Genomic DNA, 25,606 nt, shown 5'->3' with positions numbered 1-25,606 from the left:
CTATTCTCTCTGCTTCTGTATGTAGTAAACATTATTAGCCAGGCATGGTGGCACATGTTTGTGATCCCAGCATTTAGGAGGCTGAGGCAGGAGAAGGGCAACAAGTTTGAGCCCAGCCTGGGCAGCTTAACAAGACCATCCCCCCCCCCCCAAAATCTAAAATAGCATAGATTATACTTTGGAGCTATCCTAAGGACAAAGACCACCACAAAGAAATCTCCAATTGTACTGAGCAGGTTGTTATTAGCAACAAGATCAGTTATCATTTTTAAACTGTTGCACAGATGGATGAACAAAGCAGATAAACTGAGCGTAGTGTGGCGGGGTACCCCTGTGATCCTAGTTAGGAGGGCTGAGCAGGACTGGAAATCTAAAACGAGGCGGGGCAAGAATTTGTCACACAAATGAATACATAAATAAGCCAGCTGGAGTTGCAGCTCAGCGGCACACTGCCCTGGGTTCAATCCCTGGTACCAAAACAAAACAAACAGACACAGAGGGTGCAGTTGGCCAAATACAGAATGTGCTTAATTCTGTAGGAAAAATGCTACAAGTGCATGGAGTTTAAAAAAAGAAAAAAGAAAAAACACACAGTAAGGGCGAGCTGGGGATTTGGGTCAGGGGAGGAGCTCACGGGAGGGGAAGTAAGGTCCTGGGTTCAACCTTTAGCAGAGAGATAGGGTAGAGAGAGAGATAGGGAGACTGTTAGGAACCAAGAGAAACTAGAGACATTGCAACAAATTAATATTATTTATCTCATTTGGGTCCTGAATGAAAAACTAACAAAAAAAATTTGGGGGGAGTCAACTGGGAGAATTTGCATGGACTAAATAATTCACTGTTGCACGGTGTTAATACTTGTTTTTTAGAGAAACACACTTCGGCATTTATAGCTGGCATAAAGTTGTTTGGCACTTGCTTTAAAAATACCCAAAGAAGGCGTGGAGCAGGAAGCAGAGGGGGAGGAGGAGGAAATAGGTACACCGAGAAGAATGGCAATGTGTTAATTAATGGTAAGCCGGGGCTCACAATAGCAATCTCCCCACGTGTATGAGTTTGAAAATTGCCATGAAAGTTAACATACAGAACAGCTTTAAACAATCAGAAGAACTGTGTGGGGCCAGGCTCCGTTTTGACCACTCTGGAACTTAAAGGGACAGGAAAGATTTAAGGCCTGGGAAAGTTGGGGGAATCAGGGAGATGGCAAGGCAAAGACTCTGACCTTCTCTTGGGCTGGGCCTGGACAGTAAAGAAGTTGGGCCAAGGCACAGTGGTGCTGAAATCCTCACCAGTGCACGCAACCAACCATCAAGAGTGCTGTGCTATGACTCCATCTGCTGGTAGAACCTGGGAACTGCAGGTTCTAAGATTTAAGATTTGAGATTTGAGGGAGATCTGGCCCTTCCTCCTTAGAAAAAAACACATGCAATTAAACATATAAGAAGCCTTTAATTTCATCACCATAAACATTATACTCTGATTGCTCATATACAGTATAAAATATTTACTCCGCTAAATAAATAAGACATAACATTATTATTGCAAACGGCACTTAACCCCAAGCGAGAGCAGTCAGAGCTCCTCGGTCAGGCAGGGGTCTCCTGAGTTGCTGTGAGATTAACGAGTACAGATACGCCCCGGGGGCTAAATGGTCAAAGGCTCAAGGAATCACACTTGTGCTTCTGGTCCTGCAATGCCCCAAACAGGCCTTGGAGCTGGTGGGGAGAGCAGGGGTGGAGGGGGAAGGGCAGTGGGCAGTGTCATTCTTTGTCAGCCCAGCCTCTGGGAGCGGAGGGGAACCAGTAGAGTCAGGCTGGGGGAGAAGAGATTAGGGACACCTGGGGTCTACTCCACTTACCCATGACTCCCCAGGTCTGGGTAAGGACATCTGGGTATCAACTCAGATAAGCAGAGCTTCCAGGTCCTGGTTTAGGTTGTTTAGGGGCCAGACCAGTCACCCCAGCAGGGGATTCTAGCAGTGATCAGTACTGGGGGGCCCAGTTACTGAGGATCTCATTCTAGCCAACTCCTAGATACCAACACAGAAGGGCTAGAAATGGATTTTCTTCCCTTCTACTTTGTTAAATAAATAAATTAAATACTTAAGGTCCTGTGTCCCCCTGATGGCAACCTAGGGACCCCCAGCCATGTCCTAATAACAGGTGGAGGCAGGGGAATCAGCAGAGAGGCAGTGCTGTGTGTTACATGATATCACCTAGCCCTTAGGACTTCCTACTAATAGCTTCCATCCTTTCTAATCCCATAGTGCAGTTTCAACCAGAAACTCCCAAGCAAGAGCCACACTTGGTGGCTGCAGGATGAGGGGGCTTGGAGGTGGGAGGCCAGCTGGCTGAGTGCATTGTCACCTTTTCTGAGGGTATCTCAACTAGGTGCTGGCAGCCTACCCTGAGCCTGGGTGACTCACCTACAGAGTCCTGCATTCCAGTGCATGGAGCTAATCATGCCCTGCCCTCTGGCTCCCAGCCCGCCTGCCAGCCTGCTCTAGAGAGCCCTTGAGACCGGCAAGGCGCTTGGGATGCCTCAGCGCCCAGCTGTGAGGCTATGCACCATATCGCCACAGGGTGGCAGCAGAGAGCCACATCACTTTGGTGGCAGGGAGGTCCGGTAACCCCACCCACCAGAGAGCTGGGACCCACTGAGGCAGGGCCTCCCTCAGAGTTCTGAGATCCATCGATCTACACTGAATATTTGGCCAAGTCACTTTTGTCAAATACTACCCGTGTAGCAAAGTAAATGGCCACGAGACCCAAGCCTGTGGCCGACACCATATAGGCAGTGACAGATTGGCTGAGCTGGACGATGGAGCCCATAAACAGCGACGGGGCCACCTGGGACAGCAGGAAGGCGCTGTCCAGAATGGCGAGGTCCAGGCAGATGCCCCGACCTGGGACAACCCTGGCCTCACTTGGCTCGCCCACCACCACTCGAACAGAGACGTCACAGGCTGAGGCCCCACACAGTGCAGCTGGGGCAGGGAGCAGGCTGGCGCCAGCACCCACATGTCCATTGGGGAAGGGTGCTCCCGACAGCAGAAAGCTGGTTACAAGGCCGTCTTCACTGCCACCACCTCCAGGGTCCCCTCGGTATTTGGGCAGGAAAACCTAGGGGTGAGAAAACGGGGTGAGGACAGGTGTCCAGCCAGGCACTGGGGAACACCTCTCCCCACCCCATGTAAGACCAGGCCCTGTGCTTCAGGGGCTAGAAGAAGCCCAGCAGTCATGGAGGCCCACATAACATCAGGCAGCCTACTTGGGCTGGTTCTAGGCAAGCTCCTCTTCATGAGCAGGAGAGGATGGAGCAGGCAGAACAAAGCCAAGTTAGAAACTAGAACTGCCAGGTGTGGTGGCCACTAAACATCCCTCATCCCCACACTTCTCCTAGGAGACTGAAGCAGAAGAATCAGGTTGAAGCCCAGCCTGGGCAGTGAAATGACCTAGCAAGAGCCTATGTCAAACTAAAACATAAAAAAGGCTGAGAATGTAGTCCACTGTGAAGGCCCTGGGTTCAAGCCCCAGTGCCTGGGGTGGGTAAGGGTGAAAGAGTCATGAGAACAGAAGAACAAGACCTACAGGTGGCCCAAACCCCCAAGGAGAGGCTGTGCCCCCCTCCAGGGTCCCAGGCCCTGGCAGGAGCTGCTGCCCATGATAAGATCCCTGCTTCAGTCTCGGGCCCTCTCTCTTCCTTCCTGCCGTCTGCCTTAGATCAGAGACCCCTTCTGCTCACCCCTCCCCTCCCTGCCTCAGTGACCGGGTCTCCTACTGAAGGACAAGGCCAGGCCTTATCCACACTGTCCCCAGTGCCAGGCAGTGTCTAGCACAGAAGACTGCTTGAGCTGGTTGCATGAGCGAGCTGGGAGCCATGGCAGGGCGCCAACCTGATACCAAGGAATCCTACAGCCCATCGCTCAGCTCAACAAGTGGCAAAGGACAAAGCAGATGGCGGGCAAGGCCAAGCTGGCCGTTGGCTACCTTTGGAATGGGCCTCCAGGACCTGCCACCCCAGGAAGCACCAGGATGGCTGAAGCCTAGAGGCCCTGGGGACAGAGAAGTGGTCCCAGCCTGTCCCCTGGCACAACTACATGTGCTTGGGCCTGGCCCCCAAGCTGCCAGCCCAGAACAGCAGGAGAGTAGAGGTATGAAGGGGCCAGTCAGGGTCTCAGAGACCAGGGTCCTCTTCTCAAGGCTGAGCAAACCAGCCTGTCAGCTATGAATTTCTCTGCTACCTGACTCATGTCCTGCCAGGACAGGAACAAGTCTGTCCCACACTCTGGAAGCTCTCGGGGTGGGGCTGGGGTTGTACACGCAGGACTGTAGACGTGTAGCTCAGTGAGGTCAGGGGAGGGGACGACAATGACCACACTGCCTGGTTCAGGAGGCTTCCCCAATTTACACAGCACCCTGGTGAGAGGAGCTGGTATATTAGGCTGTTAATCTACGGAAGGGTTGGGCAAAGGAGGGAGGCAGGGAAAGAACCAAGAATTAGAAGAAAAGGGGGTCAGAGGGGGCTGTCCCCATCTGAGAATAAATCAGGACACAAGTAGTGTCATTACCTCTCCCTGGGAAGGAGAGGAGTGGCTCAGGTCACCCATTCCCAGCGCTATCTGCTGAAGCCAACAGGCCCCAAAGTCACTCCATGCAGCCCCTGGCCCCTTGGTACACAGCCCAGGCCAGACTGAGGGCGTCTGCTGGCCCGAGTCCTCAGGATTCTTGGTGAAGGATGCTGCGTTTCCTGCAATCATCTACTCAAGTGGTTTATAGTCCCAAAGCCAGGAAGTCATTCCCAGAATCTAATCTGCGTGCTTCTTCCGCAGTTCAAGCCTCTAGCCCGTGGCTAAAATGAGCTTCCTCTGTGCAGAGAAAGCCTCCTGCAGCCCTGGCTGGACACCAGGTCCCCTCACCCCACTGGCTGGCAGCATGCAAGCACCAGCTCCTCCTACCTGCTTCTCTCGGTGGTAGAGGGAGGCCAGTGTGTAGGGCAGGATCTGCAGGGCCGAGAAGGTGAAGCCAGTGAGGGCAGCCGAGGCTGTCACCACAGCCACATTACGGGACAGGCACGTGGCACCAGTGGCCACAGGGAAAGCGACCACGCTGGCTAGGTAGACGGCCCTGGTGCCAAATCGCTGCACCAGCCGGTCCATGATGAGGGAGAAGAGCAGGGAGATGGCGCACTGCAGGAAGAGTCCCAGGCTGCCCATGCGCACACCTGGGGGGCAGAGAGAGCCAGGATAAGGCTCCTGCACCCCACTGGGGAAGGCCCTCGGGAGAGCGAGGGACCACAGCAGAATACCTGCTCCCGAGAGCCCCCTCCACTCCAACTGCAGCACCAGGCTCATCCACTGACCCTCAGCAGATGTGACCAAAGCTGGTGGTGAAGGGAGGGGAGGCTGTTCTTAGGAGGACGCACGAGCTTTGATGAGAGGGACCACAGAAACAATGTGAGCTTCAACACAGTGTCCCAGGGCAGGGGGTGTAGAGTACCTGCCAGGCCAGTGCCAGTCCCAGATTTTGATTCCCTCCACCCCAAACAGCAACAAGCAAAGACACTACTCTAGCATATTCTCAGAGTTATCTCAAAAGTTGGCAGGGAAGCAGGGGCCCACCGGAAGCTGGGACCAGCCAGACCTAAGTCCAGCTTTGACTCTTCCACTCCCTTTAGACCACAATGAGCTCAGCTTTTTCCTTCTGTCAAAGCGGGCCATGAGTCTAAGTAAATGTGGAGCAGCAGCCATCTGCAGAGGGGGTCCCCCTCCTTTCCAGACGGAGAAGTTGGGGTCCAGGCTATGGGCAGCTCCCCACCCTGGCATGTCCCCTTGAGGGCAGCCTCTTTGGGCTGTAAGGCCTCACCTTCGTCATAATGTCTCCGGGCCTCTGTGCCTGGCTCAGCTCTGGGCACACCCTGGTACAGTCCCTCGCCCACGAAGTCCGTGTAAAACAGTGTGAAGGTCATGAGTGCCATCCAGCTACATAGCTCAGCCACAAAGAGTCGCTGCAGCGCACGGGGCATGTGGCAGCAGAGCTGGTGCAGGCGAGGAAATAGGGCGTCCAGGCTCTGGAAGGCCAGGCGGGTCCGGCATGGACAGCAGTGTGTTGACACAGAGGACACCGACAGGCCTTCCACTGCCTCAGCCGGGCCCAGCACCGCCTCTTCGGCCACAAAGAGTGTGGCTGCCATGCAGGTAAGGAAGATGAGTGTGAGGAGGCCAAAGAGGCACTCTTCCTGGGTGCCCAGGTAGGGGGCGAGGGCACTGGCATCCCAGTCAATGGCGGGCAGGAGATAGCCCAGGCAGCCCCCCAGGCTGATCATGAAGGCGTAGACAGAGAAGGCCTGGCGGCAGTGGTCTGGGTCCCGGAAGAGGTCGGACAGCAAGGCCTCCAGAGGTGTGAAGCACACCTGGCCACAGAAGTCCAGCAACCCGACGCCCAGAATCAGCAGAGCCAGCTCCAGGGGCCTGGCATCTGGGCACAGCAGCCCCGCCAGCCAGCCAGCCCTCGGGATGAGGAAGAGGCTGAGCAGGACGCCCAGGGAGAGGGCCCAGATGAAGGGCCTCCGGCGGCCATAGCGTCCACGCCACTGGTCACTGGCTGAGCCCAGGAGTGGGACAGAGACCAGGCCCAGCACTGGCCCGATGCCTGCAAGAAAGGCAAGTAGATGAGTCAATGTCGGGGCCGGGAGGAAGGGCAACAGGCAAGGAAGTCAGAATGGAAATGCTGAGGCAAAGTCACGCTGGGGGCTTTGTCTTCACTGGATTCTCTAACATGCTCTGTACGACACAAGGGCTCTTGTGGTACAAGGGCTCTCGTTTCCAGATGGGGAAAGTAAGACACAGAGCACTGGAGAAGTGACACTTACGCAAAGGCTAGGTGGGAGGATAAGTGGAGGGTGTCCCCAGAACCTGGCTCCGGGCTTTGCACCAGACAGTGTTCCTCGGCCAGGGCTGGGAGATGTCATACATCAGCAGCCACTTGTCAGCTGAGGTTGTGGAAAAATTCCCTGAGCCCACCTCTGCCCTGCCTCAGCAGGGAGACCGTGGTCAAGTGCCAGCTTCATTAATCAGCAGCCACAAACCCAGGCTGAGACGCACCCACGCTAAGACTTACCTCACCTCTCACAGGACTATTTCCCTCTTGGTAAGACAATAACCCCAGAGGGCATTGTAAGGGATAAAGGAGATTACAGGTGCGGAAAAAGGCAAGATAAAGACAGTTTCTCCAGTGTCTCCCAGGACCCCAGCAATGTACAAGAGTATGCAAGGTGCCTAGATTATTATGCCCCTGAACTTGCTGTTTCTCAGAGCACCCTGCAGCATAGGTCACTCTGCTGCCCAGCAGGTGCACAGATAGCCAGCAGCCACTCTCTCACCCCATCTGTTCCCAGGAACTACTGCCTGCCTACATCTCAGCTGCACAGGCCGGCGAAGTGACTCACCCAGCACCATGGTCATGAACCTCTCTTCTACCCCCACTTCCAGCAGCAGGGGGGGTACGTAGGTGATGCCTGCAGCCAGGCACACCTCCAAGCCAAAGGTCAGCAGGTTGACTAGCAGGAGCTGGGTCTTGCGATGCCGCAGTAGGCGGCTCCCCGACAGCCTCTGGACCATGGTGGACCGGGCAACTCAGGCTCTGGGGGCCGGTCAGGGGCATGAGCTCCACGATGGCCTTGTCTCAGCTCTGCTCCAGACGCTGCTGCTGAGGCCTCTTCTTCTTGCTGTCGCCAAAGGCCTAGGATTTGGCCAGGCATCCATTGCCATCAGCCCTCTGGTGCAGGTCCAGTGTCTCAGCTTGCGCTAAACACCTGTTGCCATGCAGCATCTCAGTGGGAACACATCTCATCACTGGAGTCCTAAAAGGGGAGGAAAAACACAGGTACAATGTATGTTATGTCCTGGGGGCCAGGGGTCTCTAGGATTTGTTCTGAATTTTCAGAATCCTGTTCATTCACAGCCCAGTGATGTGGCCCTGCCCCCTTGGTGCTGCTCTGGCTGCCCAGTCAGGAAGTGCATGCTAATATTAGCAGAAAGTTGACATAATTAAATGAGGTAAATGTGAGTTTTAAACCTCAACCCGCCGCAGAACCAAACAGATGCTAGTTACTTTCTTTTTTGGTACCAGGGATCGAACTCACGACCTCAAGCTTGCCAGGCAGGTGCAGTGCCATTGCGCTAGATCCCTGGCCCGCCAGTTACCTTTTGTTTTGGACTATCTCTACAATCACCCTCCAAAATCAAACCAACTCAATTCTTGGTTGCCCAGGCCTGGCTCTCCACGGAGACCCTGGAACCCTCTGCCTCTGCCAGGCCTGGGATGTTTACTCTTCTCTCTCCAACTCCCAGAGCTGGCTGTTCAATTCCCCTTTGTTGAGAGTGAACTTCTGTTTCTGCACCTCCAGGTCCTGGGCTATGTTATATCACAATCCCCACCCCAGGGCAGGGACAGAGGGGAAGGGAGGAAAGGCCGTGGCTTGCTAGGGTGGGTTTCAACCTGTTACTGAAACCTTTGGTGATCTAGGTTGGAATATCTCTCCAGGTTCAGTGTTCATGGGGGCAGAGGTGATCCCACATGCCAGTGACTGTCCAACTTTCACAAAGCAGTGAGAGCAGTGGGGTCATTCCCAGGTCCCCGTCTCCCAGGGACATGAAATTTTACCACCCGGCTGCACCTGTGATGATGCCAGTGACCCCTGAGCTGCCACTTCCTGGGCTTTTTCCTACTGTTCACGGCATTCCGTTCTCAGCAGAGAAGACCCCACACACTCTCCCGTGCACCAGCAGCAAGGACCACACTGCTGTGCCACTGCAGGCCAGCAGTGGCCTCCAGGTGTTAGTTCCCTGCTACCACTCACTGCAGTGTGCTCGGCTTAGAGACGTCTATGAAAGGGAAAACCAGCCAGGTATGATGGTGCACATCTGTAATCTTAGCATGGTAGGAGGCTGGGTGAGGCAAGAGAGTTGCAACTTCCAGCACAGACTGGGGAACAACTTAGCTGCTTAGTGAAACTCTGTCTAAAAATTTTTTTAAAAAATTTAAAAGTCTGGGGTTATGGTGGGCCAGGTTCAGTGGCCACTACCAAAAAAAAAAAAAAAAAGGAAAATTATGTCAGCTATCAGAAGAGGTGCAGAAGAGCCAGACTTGATGGCTCACACCTACAATCAAGCACTTGGAGACTGAGGTAGAAGGATCGGAGGCCAGTGTGGGCTATACTGTGCGGCCCCACTTCAAGAAGCTCCCCTCTCAAAAAAGAAAGAAAAAGAGGAGGAGTAGAGAGAGGAGAGAAGAAAGAGAAGGAAGAGCACACAGGTAAGAGGCCCGTACCCTGTCACTGATTCCAAAACAGAGGCAAAGGACGACTTTCCACCACTGCGGGCTGCAGAGCCTCCCTTTCCGCCCACATCCAGCCCTTAAGTGCAGCAGAGTAGTTACTCTTGGGCAGGGAGCACGGTGGCCCAGGGCTGGTTCTGGTCCCCCACGCTACCATCGCCTCACTCATTCCCTCTGCCCACCTCAGCACTTCCCAATGAGAGGCTGAGGGGCGCGCTGACTCTTTCAGCTCTTCAAGGAGCACTGAGCCCTAGGCAGCCCTGCGCACTACAAAGCGTTATTAAAGCATGCTGCCGACGACGCCCTGTGAAATCAAGTGGCTGTCTACTGCTCCGCTGCACGACCACCTTTTAGAGCTTGACAGCCTGCAGACCAGCCAAGAAGGGACTTCAGATAAAGCTGGGTGCTAGGGACTCCTCCTCCTCCTCAAAGTTCTCACCCTTTGGAAGGAGGAGGGATTCCTAGAGGGGTGACAGAGGAGAAATATAAAATACTGACCCACACAGTCCCAAAAGAGAGGACCTGGAATCAGACCTGGGTTCAAGTGGCCCTCTCCCGGCTGCTGTGTTTCCCAGGATCTGAGCGAAAGTGCCGACCAAGGGGTGGAGCTACGCGGCCTGGAGGGAGGGGTTCTGGCGCACAAGGCGTCCCACCCACTCCACTTCCCACCCTCAGTGTGAAAGGGCAGGGCACACTCGCCTGCACTGCATATTGCAGGGGACCAGGCCCTCCCTGGGCAAACAGAGACTTTGCCAGACAGCCTCACCCACAAGCTGCTCTCATTCTCCAAATCCAGGTTGCTGCTCGTTTAAAATAAACTGCAGTTCTCCAGGGACCACTGATCACAACACCTGCCTTCCTGGTTCCTCAGTCCTCTCCCCCGGGAGCAGGACCCCTGGTAGCCCACAAGGGAAGGCATGCAGAGGAGTTCCCCCCAGACTCCTACAGCCGGAAGACTGTGTTGGAGCAGCTTCCCTCCGGTGGGAGGCCCTTAACCAGGTAACTGGGGGCTGGGACTAGGAAGAATTCATTGAAAGGAGTTGGGTAGGAAGTAGGCAGTCCCGCAACCCTGCTCAGCACCCCTCTGTTTTTAGGTTGCAGAGCCCGTCTTCCCTCTTTTCCTGTTTTCTCTGCCCTGGGGGTACAAGTACTCTTGCCACCCCTACATTTTGTCCTTCTCAGCTCAGAATTACCTGTGGAATTCCCTCTTATCTTATCTCCATGCCTCAGTCTTCTCCACTTCCTATTTCAGGTCCCCTGGGCAGGAGAGGACTCCCACAATGCCAACTCCAGCCACCTGGCCAGCCATTCCCCGAAACGCCTTCTTCCTGGGCACCATGAGAAATATCAGACCCTGCCTGGTCCCCAGGCTCAGAAAGCCTCAAACAAGAAGTGGTGTGTGCCACTGGCCTGGCCATAACTGTTCCTAAGACCTAGGGCACACTTCTCATCCAAGCTTGAAAGTGACAGATCACTGGGTAGCCACTCCACTGCTCTAGGTCTGGGGAGTTCCCCTGGCTTCTGGAGCAGGCAATGGCCCAGGGGACAGAGTCTAACTCTCAGTATTCCCACTCTGATCTCAGAGCTGCTTCAGACTCAAATCCTCCTGCCCCTGCAGCTCCTGGAGTACTCTGGGCAGCTGGCAAACAGAAGATCAACCAGGAGAGCCGCCAGGAATGCTCACCTGGAGAGGAGGGGGCAGGAAGAGGAGGGAAGTGGAGGGGCTGACCTCCAGGAAAGTTAAGGAGAAGAGTGGCAGCCTCCTAGGAGAGCAAGCTCCTCTCAACTTCCCAACCTCTCTGGGAACTTTCCTGGGGCTGCACCCTGGACTATTCTTCCTCCGACCCTGGAGCCTAAAGAGACCAAGGGCCCTGAGCAAAGTCAGGGAAACTGGCTGTATCTGCCCAGCTCCAGATACCCCAACACATAGCATCCCCAGGGCAGGCCTTGGGCACCAGCCCCAGTAAGTACGAGGACCAGGGACATGTTAGTCTAATGAATGAATGGATGGGAGAGTAGATGTGTAAGAGATGGGAAAAGATCTGAGCTATCCTTCTACTATATAGGCAGCTACGTTTGATAGAAATTAATACACAGTCAGAGAGGGACAGGGCTGTCAAGGAAGTCAACAACAGCAACAAAACAAAGACATGAGAATTGTAGCCAGAGGCACATCTGAAGACCAGGTCTCAAGATAGAGATGCATCCAACACCTCCCCTAAGGGATAAGCAGTAATTTGGAATTACACTGTAACAGGCACCACTTGGTCCAGTAAAGTCCAGTTAGAGATCAGTCACCCACATGGGTGACCAAAGCATCTGGAATCATCCCTTCTCAAAATGCTTCTGTTCTTTCCATGTGTTCTTGCTATGTGATCAGCTTCTCTTTTGGATCAATCTTATGGAAGTGGTTATACTTGTAATCTGATTGGTTAATCACAGTTTGACCATGTTGTACTCAGCTGGTGAGTTTGTGCCCACCTCGAGATTTTGCTCTAAAACATTGTTGGGGAAGTAGTCTCAGTGGCAACCCGCTTTTGGGTCCCCTCTTGTCTCTCAGGAGCTATCTTTCAAATATTTTCTACTCAACACCTCCCTTGTTCCTTACAATTCATTCTTCCACTTCAAAAGTCAGATATGCTCAGTTCTGACATTTATCTAGCAGTTATCAGCCCAGCCCTACCCCAGGCACCAGGAAATCCTCAAAAGTGGCAGGCAGTTGATTGGGCTGGAAGGTTGAGAATGGCTTGGACAGACCCTGCTGGCCTGGAACACCCCCTCATCAGATCGGACCCCAGCAAGCAATTTGGGAAATGAAACTGAGCAACAGGAACAAACTTGGCCTGAACTTTGTCCAAAATTCAAAAGAGAGAGTGGAGGAGGTGGAGAAAAGGCATAGAGAGCCCACTCCCCAGTAGCTCTCCAAGGAAGGGAGGGTCACAGAACGCATAAAGAGGCTTTTGAGGGCTTTCAAAGAGGCTCCTGCCACCCCTTGAGGCAGAGGTGGGGCTGGGGGGGCAGAGTTCCTCCTGACAGAGGCCAGAAGGAGCAGGCTGCGGCGCCCCTGCCCCGGGCCAGTGTCAGGCAGCAATTCTATGGCCTCTTTATGCAGGCCAGCGTCCCCCACCCCACCCCGCCCAGGCACATCAAACGGCCGCAGCCCCCGCCCTGACCCTGCGGGCTCTGGGACCCCGAGTCCCCCTCCGCGCTCACAAAGGCTGGTTGCTTTCTCACACGCTCCCGGGAGCACGAAGCACGCTCCTCCACCCTCTCCAGAGGGGGAGATGACTGAGAATGGGGGAGGGCTGGCCTCAGGAGCAATGTCTCAGCTGAGGAAGGTGTGGGTTTACTCCTGACAGCTTCCCTAGCACCTCAACAAAGCTGTCGCACCTGGCCAGGCATGGATGGATCGCAAGCAGGGCTCTCCTCAGCTGAGGCATAGACGACCACCACTCGGGTAAGAGTTTGCCAATCAGCATCCTCCAGCTCACCCCTGAGCCTCAGTGCCAGGGCTCTTCTGGGTCATCCTAAAACATCCTGCCCTAAAACACCCGGCCCAGAAGGCCAGTGAGCTTGGAAGCTGGAACCTTTGGTTCCCCATCCTTTTAGAGCCCCTGTGTTAGGGTGGCTGAACTGCTGGGAATTGCTGCCTGGTACCTGGGCTGCTAAGAGGGGAACACAGCAGGAGTCAGAGGCTGGGGCCTCCCACCCCTTCAGGCTTTGATTTTTTGTACCCAAATATTTCCAAAGCAATGAGGCCTCTGCTTTACTCAAAAGCAAAAATCTAGTAACCACTATTCGAACAAGTAGTTGAGCCCCATCACCTCACTGGGCTCTGGGACCACACCTGAGGACACCCTGCCTTGCGCTTGTCCCATCTCCAAGGACTCATTGAAAGAACAGAGCCACATTGCAGAGAGGGGGCCCCAGCCTCAGCTCCCACCTGGAGACTTGCTCCCCAGCTCTAGCCTCCCCCAGGCCTGGAGGCTGGGGATTTAGAGTTCACCCTGCTGAGCAGCCTTTTCTTCCCCCCAGACTGGAAGCCTTCTGCTTAGCAGCTTGTCAAGAGAGAGTGAGGGGCTGCAGGCCAGGACACAAAGGGGGATTAGGGAGAAACCTCTGGGCCTGCAGAGTAATCCATCAAACTCTCTCCCGGCTGCCAGCACCAACCCCTTCCCACTCAATTCCCCTTCCAGCTGCTGCTGGCCCCCACCCCCTCTGGCTCCTGAGCCCTGTCACTTGGGTAGCAAAGAGAATCTCAGGCCCTGGGGGGGCAGAGGGGACACACCACAGACACTGGGAAAAGGCCAACGGCTGCCTCCCCCGCATTCACCCACAATGTGTGAAAACCCAACAGGTGGCAGTGGCTTGGAGGAAAGTTGCTTTTGTTGCCCTGTCTGAGAGCCCCCATCCAGCTTCAGAAAGAAACAAATGCTGGAGGAGGTGGGGGCAGGGGAGGGAGAGGGACAGAGCCACACCACACTGGTCTGTCTTCCTCCCCTCCCAGTCAAGGGACTGGGACCCAGGGTCTGGCCTGACCCTCACCTTGGCCAAGGTCCCAGCCAGTGTAAACTAGGCTAAAGCACCCATCCCAAGGTCACCTGGCCATCCTACCCTGACAGTCAGCACAGACACATTCTGATCCCAGGCACCTGGGCTCTCTAACCAGACTTTCTTTCTGGAAATGGCAGCTACCCAAGGTCATTTGGGGCTTCTGCACAGAGACAAGCAGGGTTCCTCAGCCAGGAGCCTTCTTCCACCCAGCACCACAGGCCTCTGAGCCCACGCAGATTCCAGGGCTGGAGTCAGGCAGACCTGCATTGGCATGCCAGCTCCGCCACACAACGACCGCGTGACCTTGTTACTTGACCTACCAAGCCTCAGTTTCCTCACCTACAATTAATAACAGCATTAGTAGCAATGTTTACTCTATGCGTGCCAGGCACTCTTCCAAGGGTTTTAATCTTCCAACTACCGGATGAGGTGGGTATGATTAGTGTAGGCCAAGAAACTTCAATTAGTAACATCAACTTTGGGTTGGGGTAGGGCAGAGCACGTTTCATCCCCAGCACAGCAAAAACAAAACAAACCAACAAAAATCCCCCACCAATTTATTTTCTTTCCTTTTTTTTTTTTGATACTAGGGATCGAACTCACAACCTTGCATTTACCAGCCAAGAGCTAAATCCTTGGCCGACCCCCACCAATTTCAAGGGCACACAGAATGTTTGGAATCAAGAATGGGGTATGCTGGTTCCTGGGAAGATCTCTCCTTTCCAAACTAGAGGTTGAGAAGATGACTCTGCCGTCTCTGCTTTCACATTCCTGCACCCACATAAGCTGCCAGTTCACCACCCCCAGAGGCAAGAGAAACCCAAGGTTGCCCCAGATGCTGGCCCCAACAAGTGACATCACTGCCAAGAGTGGGAAGGCTGGGGGGGGTAGATATCCCCTAGGTGTAAGACAGAGTGGTTCCACCCTACTGGGTGACTGCGCAGGAAGTATGTAGCCCATGTTAGGAGCTCAGTGCTTTCTAACAATTCACACAATGCCCAATGTCTACAAGGTAGATATTCAATATTTCTTCTTCATAACGATGAAAATTTTCATCTCAAGGAACTTTAATTAGCATACCCAAGGTTGCACAAATAACAAAATTTGGAACCATTTGAAAATCCTAGAATGCACTTCAAACTGGGAGCCAGGGGAGTCTAGTTGTGTTTCAGCAACACCTAGAGCTGTGTGGCTTGGACAAGCCATTTCTACACATATAAAATGAGAGCTGGTCTGAGGTTCCTCAGGTAGAATGCACTCCGAGCACAGGTGTCCTCCGACAAGCCTCGAGGCATTAGAGAGGGGTTTCCAGGTGGCTCACCAATGAAGGCCACGTGGAATCTGGTGCAGAAGAGCTCCCCAGCTGCACCTCCCCTACCCAGGACAATGGAGTGCCAAGGGTCACCTGAAACCGAGCCAGTGAACAGGATGTCTGGGGACAGAACTGCCCTCTTTCCTACTCCCTCCCAGGACTGGACTCTGTTCCTGGCAGAAATTAGTAACTAAATTCTTCCTCTCCTTGAGTCACAATAAATTCAGAGTATCAAAAAATCCTGTGTTCTTGCGCGGGGGGGGGGGGGGGGGGGGCGCGGGGGCCGGGGGGGGGGGGGATAAAGGAAAAAGGGGAGCTGGACTCAGACTCCAGGCAACTAGCAAGTTCGCCCAACCTCCTTCCACGTCTTCCTTCAGCCCCTGCACAGTGAAACCTGAGTGGCCTCTCTCCTGGTGAACTTGACCCTTGCCAGTCACCAGGCTAGACTGGTCAGTTCTCCCCACCCATGTGCAGCCAATCTTGGTCCTCTCCTCAGCTTCCCTCAGGATATAAGGTACATGGGAAAGATGCCAAGGGCTTGTCTATGTGGGGCAAACCACAGCCAGCAGTGCCCATGGTGGATGGCCACACTGGGTGCTTGGCCCCAGCTATGCATGCTCTGCCTCCAGGGCGGCAAATGTGATGATGACCTCTGGGACTTTTATCAGCCCTAACATCCTCAAGTGTGTGACCAGCGTCATCTCTAGTCAAAGGTCCCAGTCAGTTCTTTGGAACTGTCTCTCAAAAAAAAAAATTTTAAAAAAATCACTTCCTGTTGAGCAAGGTTACAGTCCATTCCACAAAGACTCCATTAAGGAGCTGGAGCTGACCCAACCTTGGAAGAAGTACCCTCAATCTGTGACCCAGCCTCACCTAAAGGAATACCCAAGAGCACCACCAACTACCCGCTTGCCTTCACTGAGCCCCAATCATGTGCAAGCCTACTGTAAAGACCATGGTGACATAGAAATAATTGGCTCTAGCTCCCCTTAGCAAAACAGAGAAAATGCAATAAATACAATCAGCGTGCCAGGAGGGGATGAAGGTGCTCACATCTACATCCACGGAGTCTGAGACTTCCGGTGGGAATACGCTCAGGGCTTCCTAGAGTATGCAGGTAAAGAGTATGCAGAAGGGGCTGGGGATTTAGCTCAGCGGCATAAGTGCCTGCCTTGCAAGCAGGCAGTCGTGAGTTCAATCCCTGGTACTGATAAAAATGAAAAAGACAAAAAAAAAAAAAGAGTACGCAGAAAGGGTTGATGTCTATGAAGCAGAGGCAGGGATTTCCAAATTCACCTACCCCCTCTATCGGCCCCTCCCCAGTCAGGTGTGCCAGAAGAATATGGGATCCAAAATGATAGGTTTGGGTTCCTCTCTCAAGTCTGGCTGGGCTCCTGTGTCCTAGATGAATCCTCACGGCTTCTTGAACCCAGGGTGTGGGATGCATCCCCTGGGATGATTTTTGCTTCCTAAGGGATCACCTTCCCTGGTTACTTCCCCGTCCTGAATGGTGCTCCCTTGCACCTGAGGCCAGCTCAAGTCCTGTACATCTTCTACGGCTTTGTGGCTTTTGACCAGACAGTCAAGTTCATATTTTTTTCTCCCCCAAATCTCTACTGCATGAGCCAGGTACAGTCTGGGCTGCACACTGCGCATGGCCCTCCGGTCTCTGTTTTGTCGTCCTTCCTGACTACCTTCTCACTGACTAGCCTTTTGGCTCCTGGAAAGCAGAAGACAAAGGCCCTGCCCAGACCCCAAGGAGATGGGGTACTCAACAGCAGACTGATGGGTAGGAATAAACCGGAAGTCCCACAGACAAGGCCACATTCCAGGCCTCCGGGTACTCAGCTTTCTCCAGCAACACAGGCCAGCGTGGAAGTCCACCCTGCTGCATCCCTAGGAATGGCCTAAGGTGCTCTCAAGCTTATTTCCATTATTTGCCAGCTCAAAGTACACTTGGGATTAGAGAATTTGGGGGGTGGGCAGAAGGCTGACACAGTACACACTGGGGAGAGAGAAGCTCCTGCTGTGGGTGGCTGCTCCCAAGGGCTGGGCAATGTCTGGCCTGGATCTGGTAAATGGGGTGGGGGGTACTGAGAGCAGGAAATGGCCTCCAACTCACTTCTGGTTGGCTTGTCCCAGCCCCCTAGACAGGGTGACATCCAGTATCCAGAAATAACAAAGAAGGAAAGGGGAGCAAACAGCCATTAAATACCTTGTCAGTATAGGCACTGTGCTAAATATACACATCCCATTTGATTCACAACATAACCTTGCTAGGTGAGTAACGTGTCCATTTTACAAAGAAACCAAAGCCAACAGAGGGATGGGTCAACCCCAAAGCCAGACACGCCACTGTCATTCAGAGTTGGTGGCAAACTATAGACCTCTCCCATGGGTAAGGAAACACAGACCACATAGTACAAAAAGGGATTAAACAGGAAGTTCTGGCCAGAGATCAGGACCATCCCATGACGGCTCTGTCACCAGTCCCTGCTGCCTAAGCAAGGATACTCAATACACTGGACAAAGCCCAACACTCTAGTGCTGTGGCTGGGAATCAAGTGGCCTCAGCATTTGAGCCACTGGGCCTGGTACCAACTGACCCAGTCTTCACTCTTGCTGTCCAGCAGCTGAGCTACTGACTGGCCAAAGAAAGGGAGGCTGGGTTTTTCCACTCCAGACCCCAAGAGCAGCTCAAAAGAGCCCACAGACTGGAAAGGAAGGACAGAGCAGGGTCCCCTCTTCAGGGCACTCTCCCTAAACAATTTTCCTAAAAATAACTCCGAATAACCACTCCATATACAAGCTCCTTCACCTTCCAGGTGGAGATTTGCCCCACCTCTCTATCAGGCCTCCAAACTGCAGCGTTCACTCCTGAGAGGTAAGCAGGGCAGCTTGTTTCAGACTAACTACAAAACAAAGCAGGTCACATAGTAGTGACAGGGACAGGGCAGAGTCAGATGTCCAGTCCTAGGGGTGCTCTTCACACTGGACCACAGTTTCACTGTGGATGTCACCCAGAGCTTACATGTGGTTATATGTGGCGTAATCCTCTGGGAAGGAACTGCTTTCTAAGTTAAACCACAATGATGGCCTTCCTCATCACCAAATAACAGCAGCTGACATTTGTCAAGCTCTTTTTACAAGCAGCTGCTCAGAGGTTTACCTACATCAGCTTACTTAATCCTCAAAATACTGTGAGGTAGGTACTAGTTTCCTCATTTCACAGAGAAAAAAGTTGGAACCCAGAGAAGCCATAAAACTTCCACAAGACAAAACAGGGATTCAAGAAGTCTAGGGCAGGATTTTTTTAAAGAGCACGGTCCCAGAATAGTCTCAGGTTGGGGGCTACTGTGCACCGCATTACAGCTGAGAGATCTAATACAGTTAATACTGCCTGGCATGGTGGCTCATGCTACTAACCCAAGCGCTCAGGATGCTGCGGCTGAAGAGTTCAAAGCTCATTTGGGCTACATAGTAAGTTCAAGCCCAGCCTTAACCACACATTGTCTCAAAAAAACAAGGGGGCTGGGGATTTAGCTCAGCGGCATAAACACCTGCCTTGCAAGCAGGCGGTCGTGAGTTCGATCCCTGGTACCAATAAAAACGAAAAAGACAAAAAAAAAAATAATAATAATAATAGAGTTAATACTAGCTGGCACATATTGAGCGACTACATTTCAGGCATATGGTTAAGTGTTCTATACTAATTAGTTGTAAGTTTTACTTTAGTTATATGTTTACAAATATTACTTATATGTGTCACAATTTAACAAAATAACAAAGCTATACAGTAGATATGATCATTATTATTACCATCATCTCCATTTCACAGCCAGGGGTAGGGGGGTTTGGAAGAGGTTAAGCAACTTGCCAAGCTGGTGGAGGAGTCAATAAATAAACTCATCTTTCTGAGAGTCTGACACATTATCCATAATGTGTTGTCAGGTCCTAATGGTTCAGAGAGTAGTACTTAAAGTTCACCTCACTTCCAGAGTCCCCTGACTATCTCTCCCTGCCTTTCTGCCTTTCTGTCCAGACCCTGAGCAGGCTGAGAGCTCCCTTGGGACCTGCATACCATCCCTCCACCACCCAGTGGCCCGATGGGTAGGGTGGACCACACAGGCTCACTGACCAGCTCTTCCTCCCACAGGGTTCGCTAGACAGAGAGAAAGGGCTGGAGAATTCACTCCATGAGAGCATAGGAAATCTGCCCCTGGCACACACTCACTAAATTGGGGCCTGTATCTCCACAGCTGTACCTTCATCCACAGCTGTATTTTTATCTTCAGACTCATCTGGCTGACTCAAGCTCCATTTCTAGGCATTTTTAGAATACAGTCCTGCTGTAGGACAGGCATGGGCGAGGAGATAACAGAGGAACGAAAGGGTAAATCGATCCTACTGAAGGACCCACCTCAAATTGTGCCTCATTTGCGCCCTTGGACAGTGGCGGTGAACCTATGGCACGCGTGCAGCAGTGGGCTGTTTGCATCACTGACAGCTCCAAAAGGCTCACCATCACTACCCTAGGGTAGGGTGCTCCAGGGCTTTCCTCAGGCTTGCCACTCAGGCTGTAGCTTCTCGCCTGCCCCTGCTGCCCTGTAGGCCAGCCTGTCCCCCACACCAAGGCTGCCCACACTCTGAAAGATCTGCTAAGGGCTCTAGGGAAGGGGACTAGAAGCCCTAGGGCTTTCCCCCAACCCTGACCAAATCCCCCAGGAGCCCCAGAACATTCATTTTCCGCTACAGGCAGTGCCCAGTCACAGACTCCAGGGCAGCTGGGCTCTATTGAAGCTGGGTCTGGGCAACAGCACAAGGGCAAGCCCCCCATGCCTCCGAGGTGTCCACCAAGCCAAACTCCTCCTCCCCCACCACTCTGGCCCCTAGGGAAAGAGGAAGCACCAAGGAAGGCCTCTGGCCAGGGAAAAAAGCTGAATAGATCCGGCAAGTGAGCAAGTGAGTCGGGAAGGAGGCCTATTTGGAGGTCAAGGGTGAGAGCAACTCCAGGGTCTCCGTCGCCTAAGGCAATAGGTGAGTAAGAAGGTCTGCGCCTGCGGGTGCCTTGGGGCTTCTCCAGTGGCTTGCCTGTGCCTGAGCCTACAGCTAAGAGACTGCGGGGGACGCCCAGGTCGCCCTCACACCTGTCTGCAGAGAGAACTCGAACTTGGAGGGGGCACGGGAACACACATTTTCATTCCCCAGTGCCCATTCTGTCAGAATCTCGTCCTACGAGTAATGTCCAAAAGAGTCCTGTCCCCTTTCCTTCCTGATTGCTTCCTCGTTCTTCCCCTCGAAAGCTGGCGGACCCGGCGCACCCGCGGCGTCCCGGCCGTGGGGCCCTTGCCCGGCTCCCCCAAGACCCGATCGGGCGCGCCGCGGTGACTCATCCTGCCCCTTTCCGGCGAAGTCCAGACAAGGGAAGAAAATAAATGCAACTTTCCAAAGAAAACTCTGACGCGGGAGGCTGCAACAAGAGCGGGCGGCCCATCCTCCCGCCGCCGTCCAGCCTGGGGCTCCGGGGAGGGATCCCCTCGAGCTCCCGGGCGCCACGGCACAGCGCGGCCCGCTCTCCACGGAAGAAAGCTCAGCCCGGCGAGGACCAGAGCCGGCGTCCCGCACTCGGCACCCGCCCGCGACTGAGCGGAGACCGCGCCTCGAGGCGCCCTCAGCCTCGCGCGCGGTTCCAGGACCCCTGGGGGGCTGGCGCGCTCAGTCCGGGACCCAACGACGCGGCCCCGTCCGGTGGGACGCCCAGCACTCGCCACCGCTGAACCCTGCGCACGCCTCTCCTGCCCCCAAGCCAAGACCCCGTCCCCAGAGAGGGCAAGAAGAACGAGCTTACCTGGCCAAAGCGTGCGTCTGTCACCCTAGCTGGCGCTTGCAAGCTCGTCCCCCCAGTGTGTCCCCCCCGCCGCGTCCCCCCTACACCACCACGCGCGCCAGTCGGTGGCTTTTAAATCTCCAGGTTACTCGGCGGGGGGGAAAGAGAGCATGCGCGCTGGGGCTGCCAGGAGGGGGGCGGGGCAAGGCGGAACGGAGGTGGGGGTGTTGCGAAGGGGGTGGAGGGGTGGGGCTGGTACCCGAGCGAAGAAAGCGGGAGGTCTCGAAGCTGTCTTTGTAGGCGCGGTCGCAGCGCGCAGCCCCCGCGTGGCTCCTGGGCTGCCCTATCATTATCTAGAGCCTTGCACCGCCCCCTCTGCCACTGCCACCAAAACATTGAGGTGAAAGCTACCCGGCTCTACGGGACACCTCCTTTCCTTTCCTTTCCTCTCCCCTCGCCTATCTGCCTGTCTGCGAGCCCTGCCAGCTCGAACGAGCCGGCCACTCTGGCCAGTGCTCTCTCCAGGCACAGTTGCATGCGCGCGCACGCGCGCGCGTACACACGCACACACACACCCCGTGCAAGACCGTCCCTTGAAGGGAAAGAAAGATCTTATTTTTCCCGATTGGTTACCCTCCCTGCTGCTTGCTTTTTTTCGACACAGAGCTAACCCAGACCCTTTTTCTGCAGTTTTGAAGCCAAACTCCAATTTTTTTTCTCCTTGAGGATGTATATGGGGAAGAAGGGATACTGAGTTACCCAAAAGATGTTTCCTGCCTCTGCCATTGACCCTGTGACAGGCATGTAACTGCAGGAGGAGAAGATGGCAGGAGTGGTGCGGTGGGAGCACTTTGTGTCTTTCTCCCGTGGACTTTTATTAGGGTGGAGAAAAATCCAAATGAAGTAGATTGCTAACTTGAATACCACAGTGCTGCCCTGTCTGAGGGCGCAGTGCCTGGCCTGTACAAGCAACCACAACAGCATTAGGAGGAAAGTGCTGTGTTGCTGCCGCTGAGTAAACACGTTGTATTTTGGAGGCCTAAGGTGGTTTTGCTTGCCTCTGTATGAACATGTACAAACTTTTTGTCCCACTCCCTAAACAATACAGTATAACTGTTTACACAGCGTTTACATCATATAAGGTATTATAAGTACTCTAGGATGATTTAAGGTCTCCAGGTGCGGATTGATATGCAAACATTATGTCATTTTAAATAAGGGACTTGGGCATAGGTGGATTTGGGTATGGGTCCTGGATCCAGTCTACACTGCAGGATTCCAGGAAGATGCCTTGAAGAGGACTTTATTATCCCCAGGTCTAGACTGAGTATTGGGGCTACCTGTTCCAGTGCTGACATGCCTTAGGCTGTATGACACAGGCCAAGTCCTTTCCACTTTCTGGGTGGGCCTGGGTGAGAATGACAGTTGGCCTCATAATCGCCGTAAGTGCCCAGGGCCAGTGGGAAGGCAGAGGGAAACAGAGCAGAAAGCAGGCAGGTAAGAGAGGAGACAGAGGCCCTGATGGTGTAGGAGAGAGCAGAGAAGAGAAAAGTCAAGAATCTATATTCTGGGGCTGGGAATTTAGCTCAGTGGTATAAGCACCTGCCTTGCAAGCACGCAGTCATGAGTTCGATCCCTGATACCAATTTAAAAAAAAAAAAAAAAGAATCTATATTCTGAGTCACTAAACAAGTTGAACTTGAAAACTGTCTCAGGATGGCCTGCCTGGGAGCCTGAACCTCCACCCAGGAACTTGATGTCCCAGTCTTAGAGCAGCAGGACACCAGGTGGAGTCCTGGGTCTCTGAACCGGTATGCTTTCTACCTCAGGAAAAAGGGCAGAAGTTGGGGAATTCCAGGTCAGCTGGAAAATTACAGAGCACAGAGAGTGAATGTTGGTATTTTCCAGACTTGGGAAGGAACACTGGGAATTGGAGCCAGTGGTGCTCCCTCAGATGACGGGTATCATCCTCTCCTTTGCCTGCACCCCACTTCTTGCCAGGGGTCCATGTGCCTCATGACAGAGAAAAGGAAGCAGGCTTCAGAGAGCATGTTGTGAGATCCTGGACCCCATCCAATGGCCTGCCACTTGAGCAACAGCTCAGTCACCCTCCCCGGAGAAAATGACTCTTCCTTTCCAAGCCAGGTGGATGCACAGCCCCATCCAGCACTTGGTGCTGTGGAATCCTCTGTTCTGAAACCCCCTCCACTTCTGTTGCTGTAGTCTTCAATCATCATCATCATCATCATCATCATCATCATCATCGTTAACCATTACTGATTGTGTCTGGCACTGTATCTAGGAGCTTCTCATGTATTACTGTAGCCCACTCAGTAATTAGGACAACCCAAGGTGGGTACCTTTTTTCACATAAAAAAAAAAAAAAAACAGAGGCATTGACCCCAAATCCCAACCACACAAATGCTCCAGAAACAAGGCAGAGGGAGCCATCCCTTATCCTGCCTGGCCAGTGATTTCAGGGTCTCAGAGAAAGTCGTGACATCCATGACTCCCCAAGATGCCCTGTCCTTCTGGACAAATAACAACTTAGCGTTTTAACAAATTGCAGTAGGAAAACCACCACATTCCTTCCTCCACACACACGCGAGCGCACACACACACACAGGCACACATGCACACATACACACACCCCTACTGTCTAACCACTTCCCATTTATAGGAAATGGAGGATGACGTGAGGAGCAAGGCCATCCTTGGGGAACTGCTAATAGTCTGGCTGGATACTGGAGAAACCAAAGATGCTGGCAAAATGCATTAGCGATGCTGCCCTGCCCCCACCCACAGCCGGTCCCCATTACCTCAGGCCCTGAGCAAGCATCTTCCTCCTCCTACAGAGATAAAATACCCGTGGGGGTCAGGTTGGTCTCCTGAAGGCTGAGGAGCCACAAAGGACTTGAAGTCTCTGGTGCTCGAGTCTTTCCTCACCGTTCCCTTCCTTGAGGGCTGTGAGGGCTACCGTCTACCTGGAGATCTCTCATCCCCTCCCTCCCGTACTCCCTCAGGGTGAGGGAGTACAGTCTCTTTCAGCATCAGGACCACTCACAGAGCCAAATCCCAGTCCCTTGGGCTTGGAGAGAGGAGGGATGGGTCCATTGAGCAAAGACCTCAAAAACCAGAGGCCACAGTTATTCCCAAGCTTTGGGACTTTTTGAGGGAAGATGCAATCTCCAGTTCTGCTTTCAGTGGTTTCCATCTTGCCCTCTTCTGTTCCCATAAAATATCTCAAACCTTGGGTGCATGCACTGGTGAAACAAGGAGGGTTTTTAATTTCTAGAATTTCTTTTGTAGCAAAATAATCAGCAATAATAGGTTCATCTCATCTGTAGGATATTGAAAACATAGTTTAAAACCCAGTTCCCTTGCACACAGCTACATCTCCAGCCCCTTTTTAATGTCTTATTTTGAGACAGTGTCTTGCTGAATTACTTAGTTGTCCAATCTGGTCTCGACCTGTTGATCCTCTTGCCTCAGCCTCCAACAGTATTGGCATTTTGGGTGTGCACCTGTGTGATTTAAGTAGCGAATAAGCCATTGGCTAAGCAAATGATGGCAGTTCCACACAATGGAATGCTATACTGCTATTAAAAATGATGGCACAGGAGCCAGGCATGGTAGAGCACTCCTATAATGCCAGCACTCTGGGAAGCTGAGGGGAAAGGACAGCAAGTTCCAGCCCAGCTTTATTTAAATTCCAGGAAAACTTAGCTAGCGAGACCTGCTCTTAAAAAGTAAACAAGGACCAGGGATGTTGCTCAGTGCCAAGGCCCTGGGTTCAAGCCCCAGTACCAGCAAACAAAACAAAACAGAAAAGACATAGAGCTGTGGATGCAGCTCCATGGAATAGTGTGCTTAGCATGCTTGAGGCCCTGAGTTCAACTCCCAGCACATAGAGAGACAGACACAGCCTCAGCATCCTAAGTGCTGAGATTACAGATATGTGCCACCATGCTCAGTGGTAACTAATTTTTTTTTTAATAAGGAAGGATGATTTTGATTTTGAGGTGGAGGCATGGAGCCTCTCCAAGTTTTCTGTGTGGATCATAAATTGCTTTTTGTGGGGGCCGGAGATATAGCTCAGTGACACAGTGTCTGCCTGGCAAGCACAAGGTCCTGAGTTCAATTCCTTGTACCAAATAAATAAATAAATAAATTATTTTTGTAAATAGAAAAGAATCAGTGAATATTATATTTTTACAGGACAAGAAAGAATGAAAAGAAATGAAGGAAGGAGGAATAGAGAGGAAAAAACCATCAGCACTGTAACTGCCCCCCCCCCATAGACTCCATGCATTTCTGTCTTCAGGGCGAGAGGTGGGTGATTTCAGGAACAGAAAAACAGGTCCATCTGGAAGCCTCCTGCTCTAAAGGGCTGTGACAGTTTAGGTCAAAAAGCAAGACAGAACAGAGCTTGATTAGAAAAACAGCAGAGCACTGAGGTGCATGCCTGTGACCACATGACTTAGGAGACTGAGGCAGGGCGATTCTGAGTTTCAGGCCAACCTGGACAATTTAGTGAGACCCTGTCTCAAATGAATAAATAAATAAGTAATTAAAAAA

At 52.9% G+C, this 25,606-nt stretch overlaps 1 protein-coding gene and 1 long non-coding RNA gene across 8 annotated transcripts; one reads left to right on the top strand and one right to left on the bottom strand.

Moving 5' to 3' along the window:
- Positions 1–1,429: 1,429 nt before the first annotated feature.
- Slc45a3 (solute carrier family 45 member 3) lies at positions 1,430–21,548 on the bottom strand. Of its 7 annotated transcripts, none has more exons than XM_063240254.1 (5): positions 21,288–21,548; positions 7,447–7,860; positions 5,865–6,650; positions 4,958–5,223; positions 1,430–3,122 (listed from the first exon to the last, which is right to left on the bottom strand). In XM_063240254.1, the coding sequence occupies exons 2-5, from the start codon at positions 7,616–7,618 to the stop codon at positions 2,697–2,699; spliced, it is 1,650 nt and encodes a 549-aa protein (XP_063096324.1). In that variant the 5' UTR covers positions 7,619–7,860; positions 21,288–21,548; the 3' UTR covers positions 1,430–2,696. The 7 variants fall into 7 exon arrangements, with proteins under 7 accessions (XP_063096324.1, XP_003474720.2, XP_063096323.1 ...); XM_003474672.4 differs by lacking the exon at positions 21,288–21,548 and adding an exon at positions 21,050–21,229; XM_063240253.1 differs by lacking the exon at positions 21,288–21,548 and adding an exon at positions 13,279–14,481.
- LOC134474023 (uncharacterized) lies at positions 10,026–14,666 on the top strand. The gene is made up of 3 exons (XR_010044568.1): positions 10,026–10,334; positions 12,695–12,792; positions 14,480–14,666. It is a non-coding gene; the product is annotated as an uncharacterized LOC134474023 (long non-coding RNA).
- Positions 21,549–25,606: the final 4,058 nt, after the last annotated feature.

The sequence above is a fragment of the Cavia porcellus genome, unplaced genomic scaffold (genome assembly GCF_034190915.1).
Source record: "Cavia porcellus strain 051 isolate PalLab524CR breed Dunkin Hartley unplaced genomic scaffold, mCavPor4.1 scaffold_29, whole genome shotgun sequence".
NCBI classification, from domain to species: Eukaryota; Metazoa; Chordata; class Mammalia; order Rodentia; family Caviidae; genus Cavia; species Cavia porcellus.
This window is presented reverse-complemented; position numbering and strand designations above follow the sequence as displayed.

Bases quoted from the DNA above. Each gene is read 5' to 3' on its own strand.
- Slc45a3 (XM_063240254.1), bottom strand. From the start codon at position 7,618: ATGGTCCAGAGGCTGTCGGGGAGCCGCCTACTGCGGCATCGCAAGACC. The intron at 6,651-7,446 runs GTGAGTCACTTC...CCTTTCTTGCAG, and splicing joins GTTCATGACCATGGTGCTGG to GCATCGGGCCAGTGCTGGGC. The intron at 3,123-4,957 runs GTAGGAGGAGCT...TCTCACCCCTAG, and splicing joins TCTACCACCGAGAGAAGCAG to GTTTTCCTGCCCAAATACCG.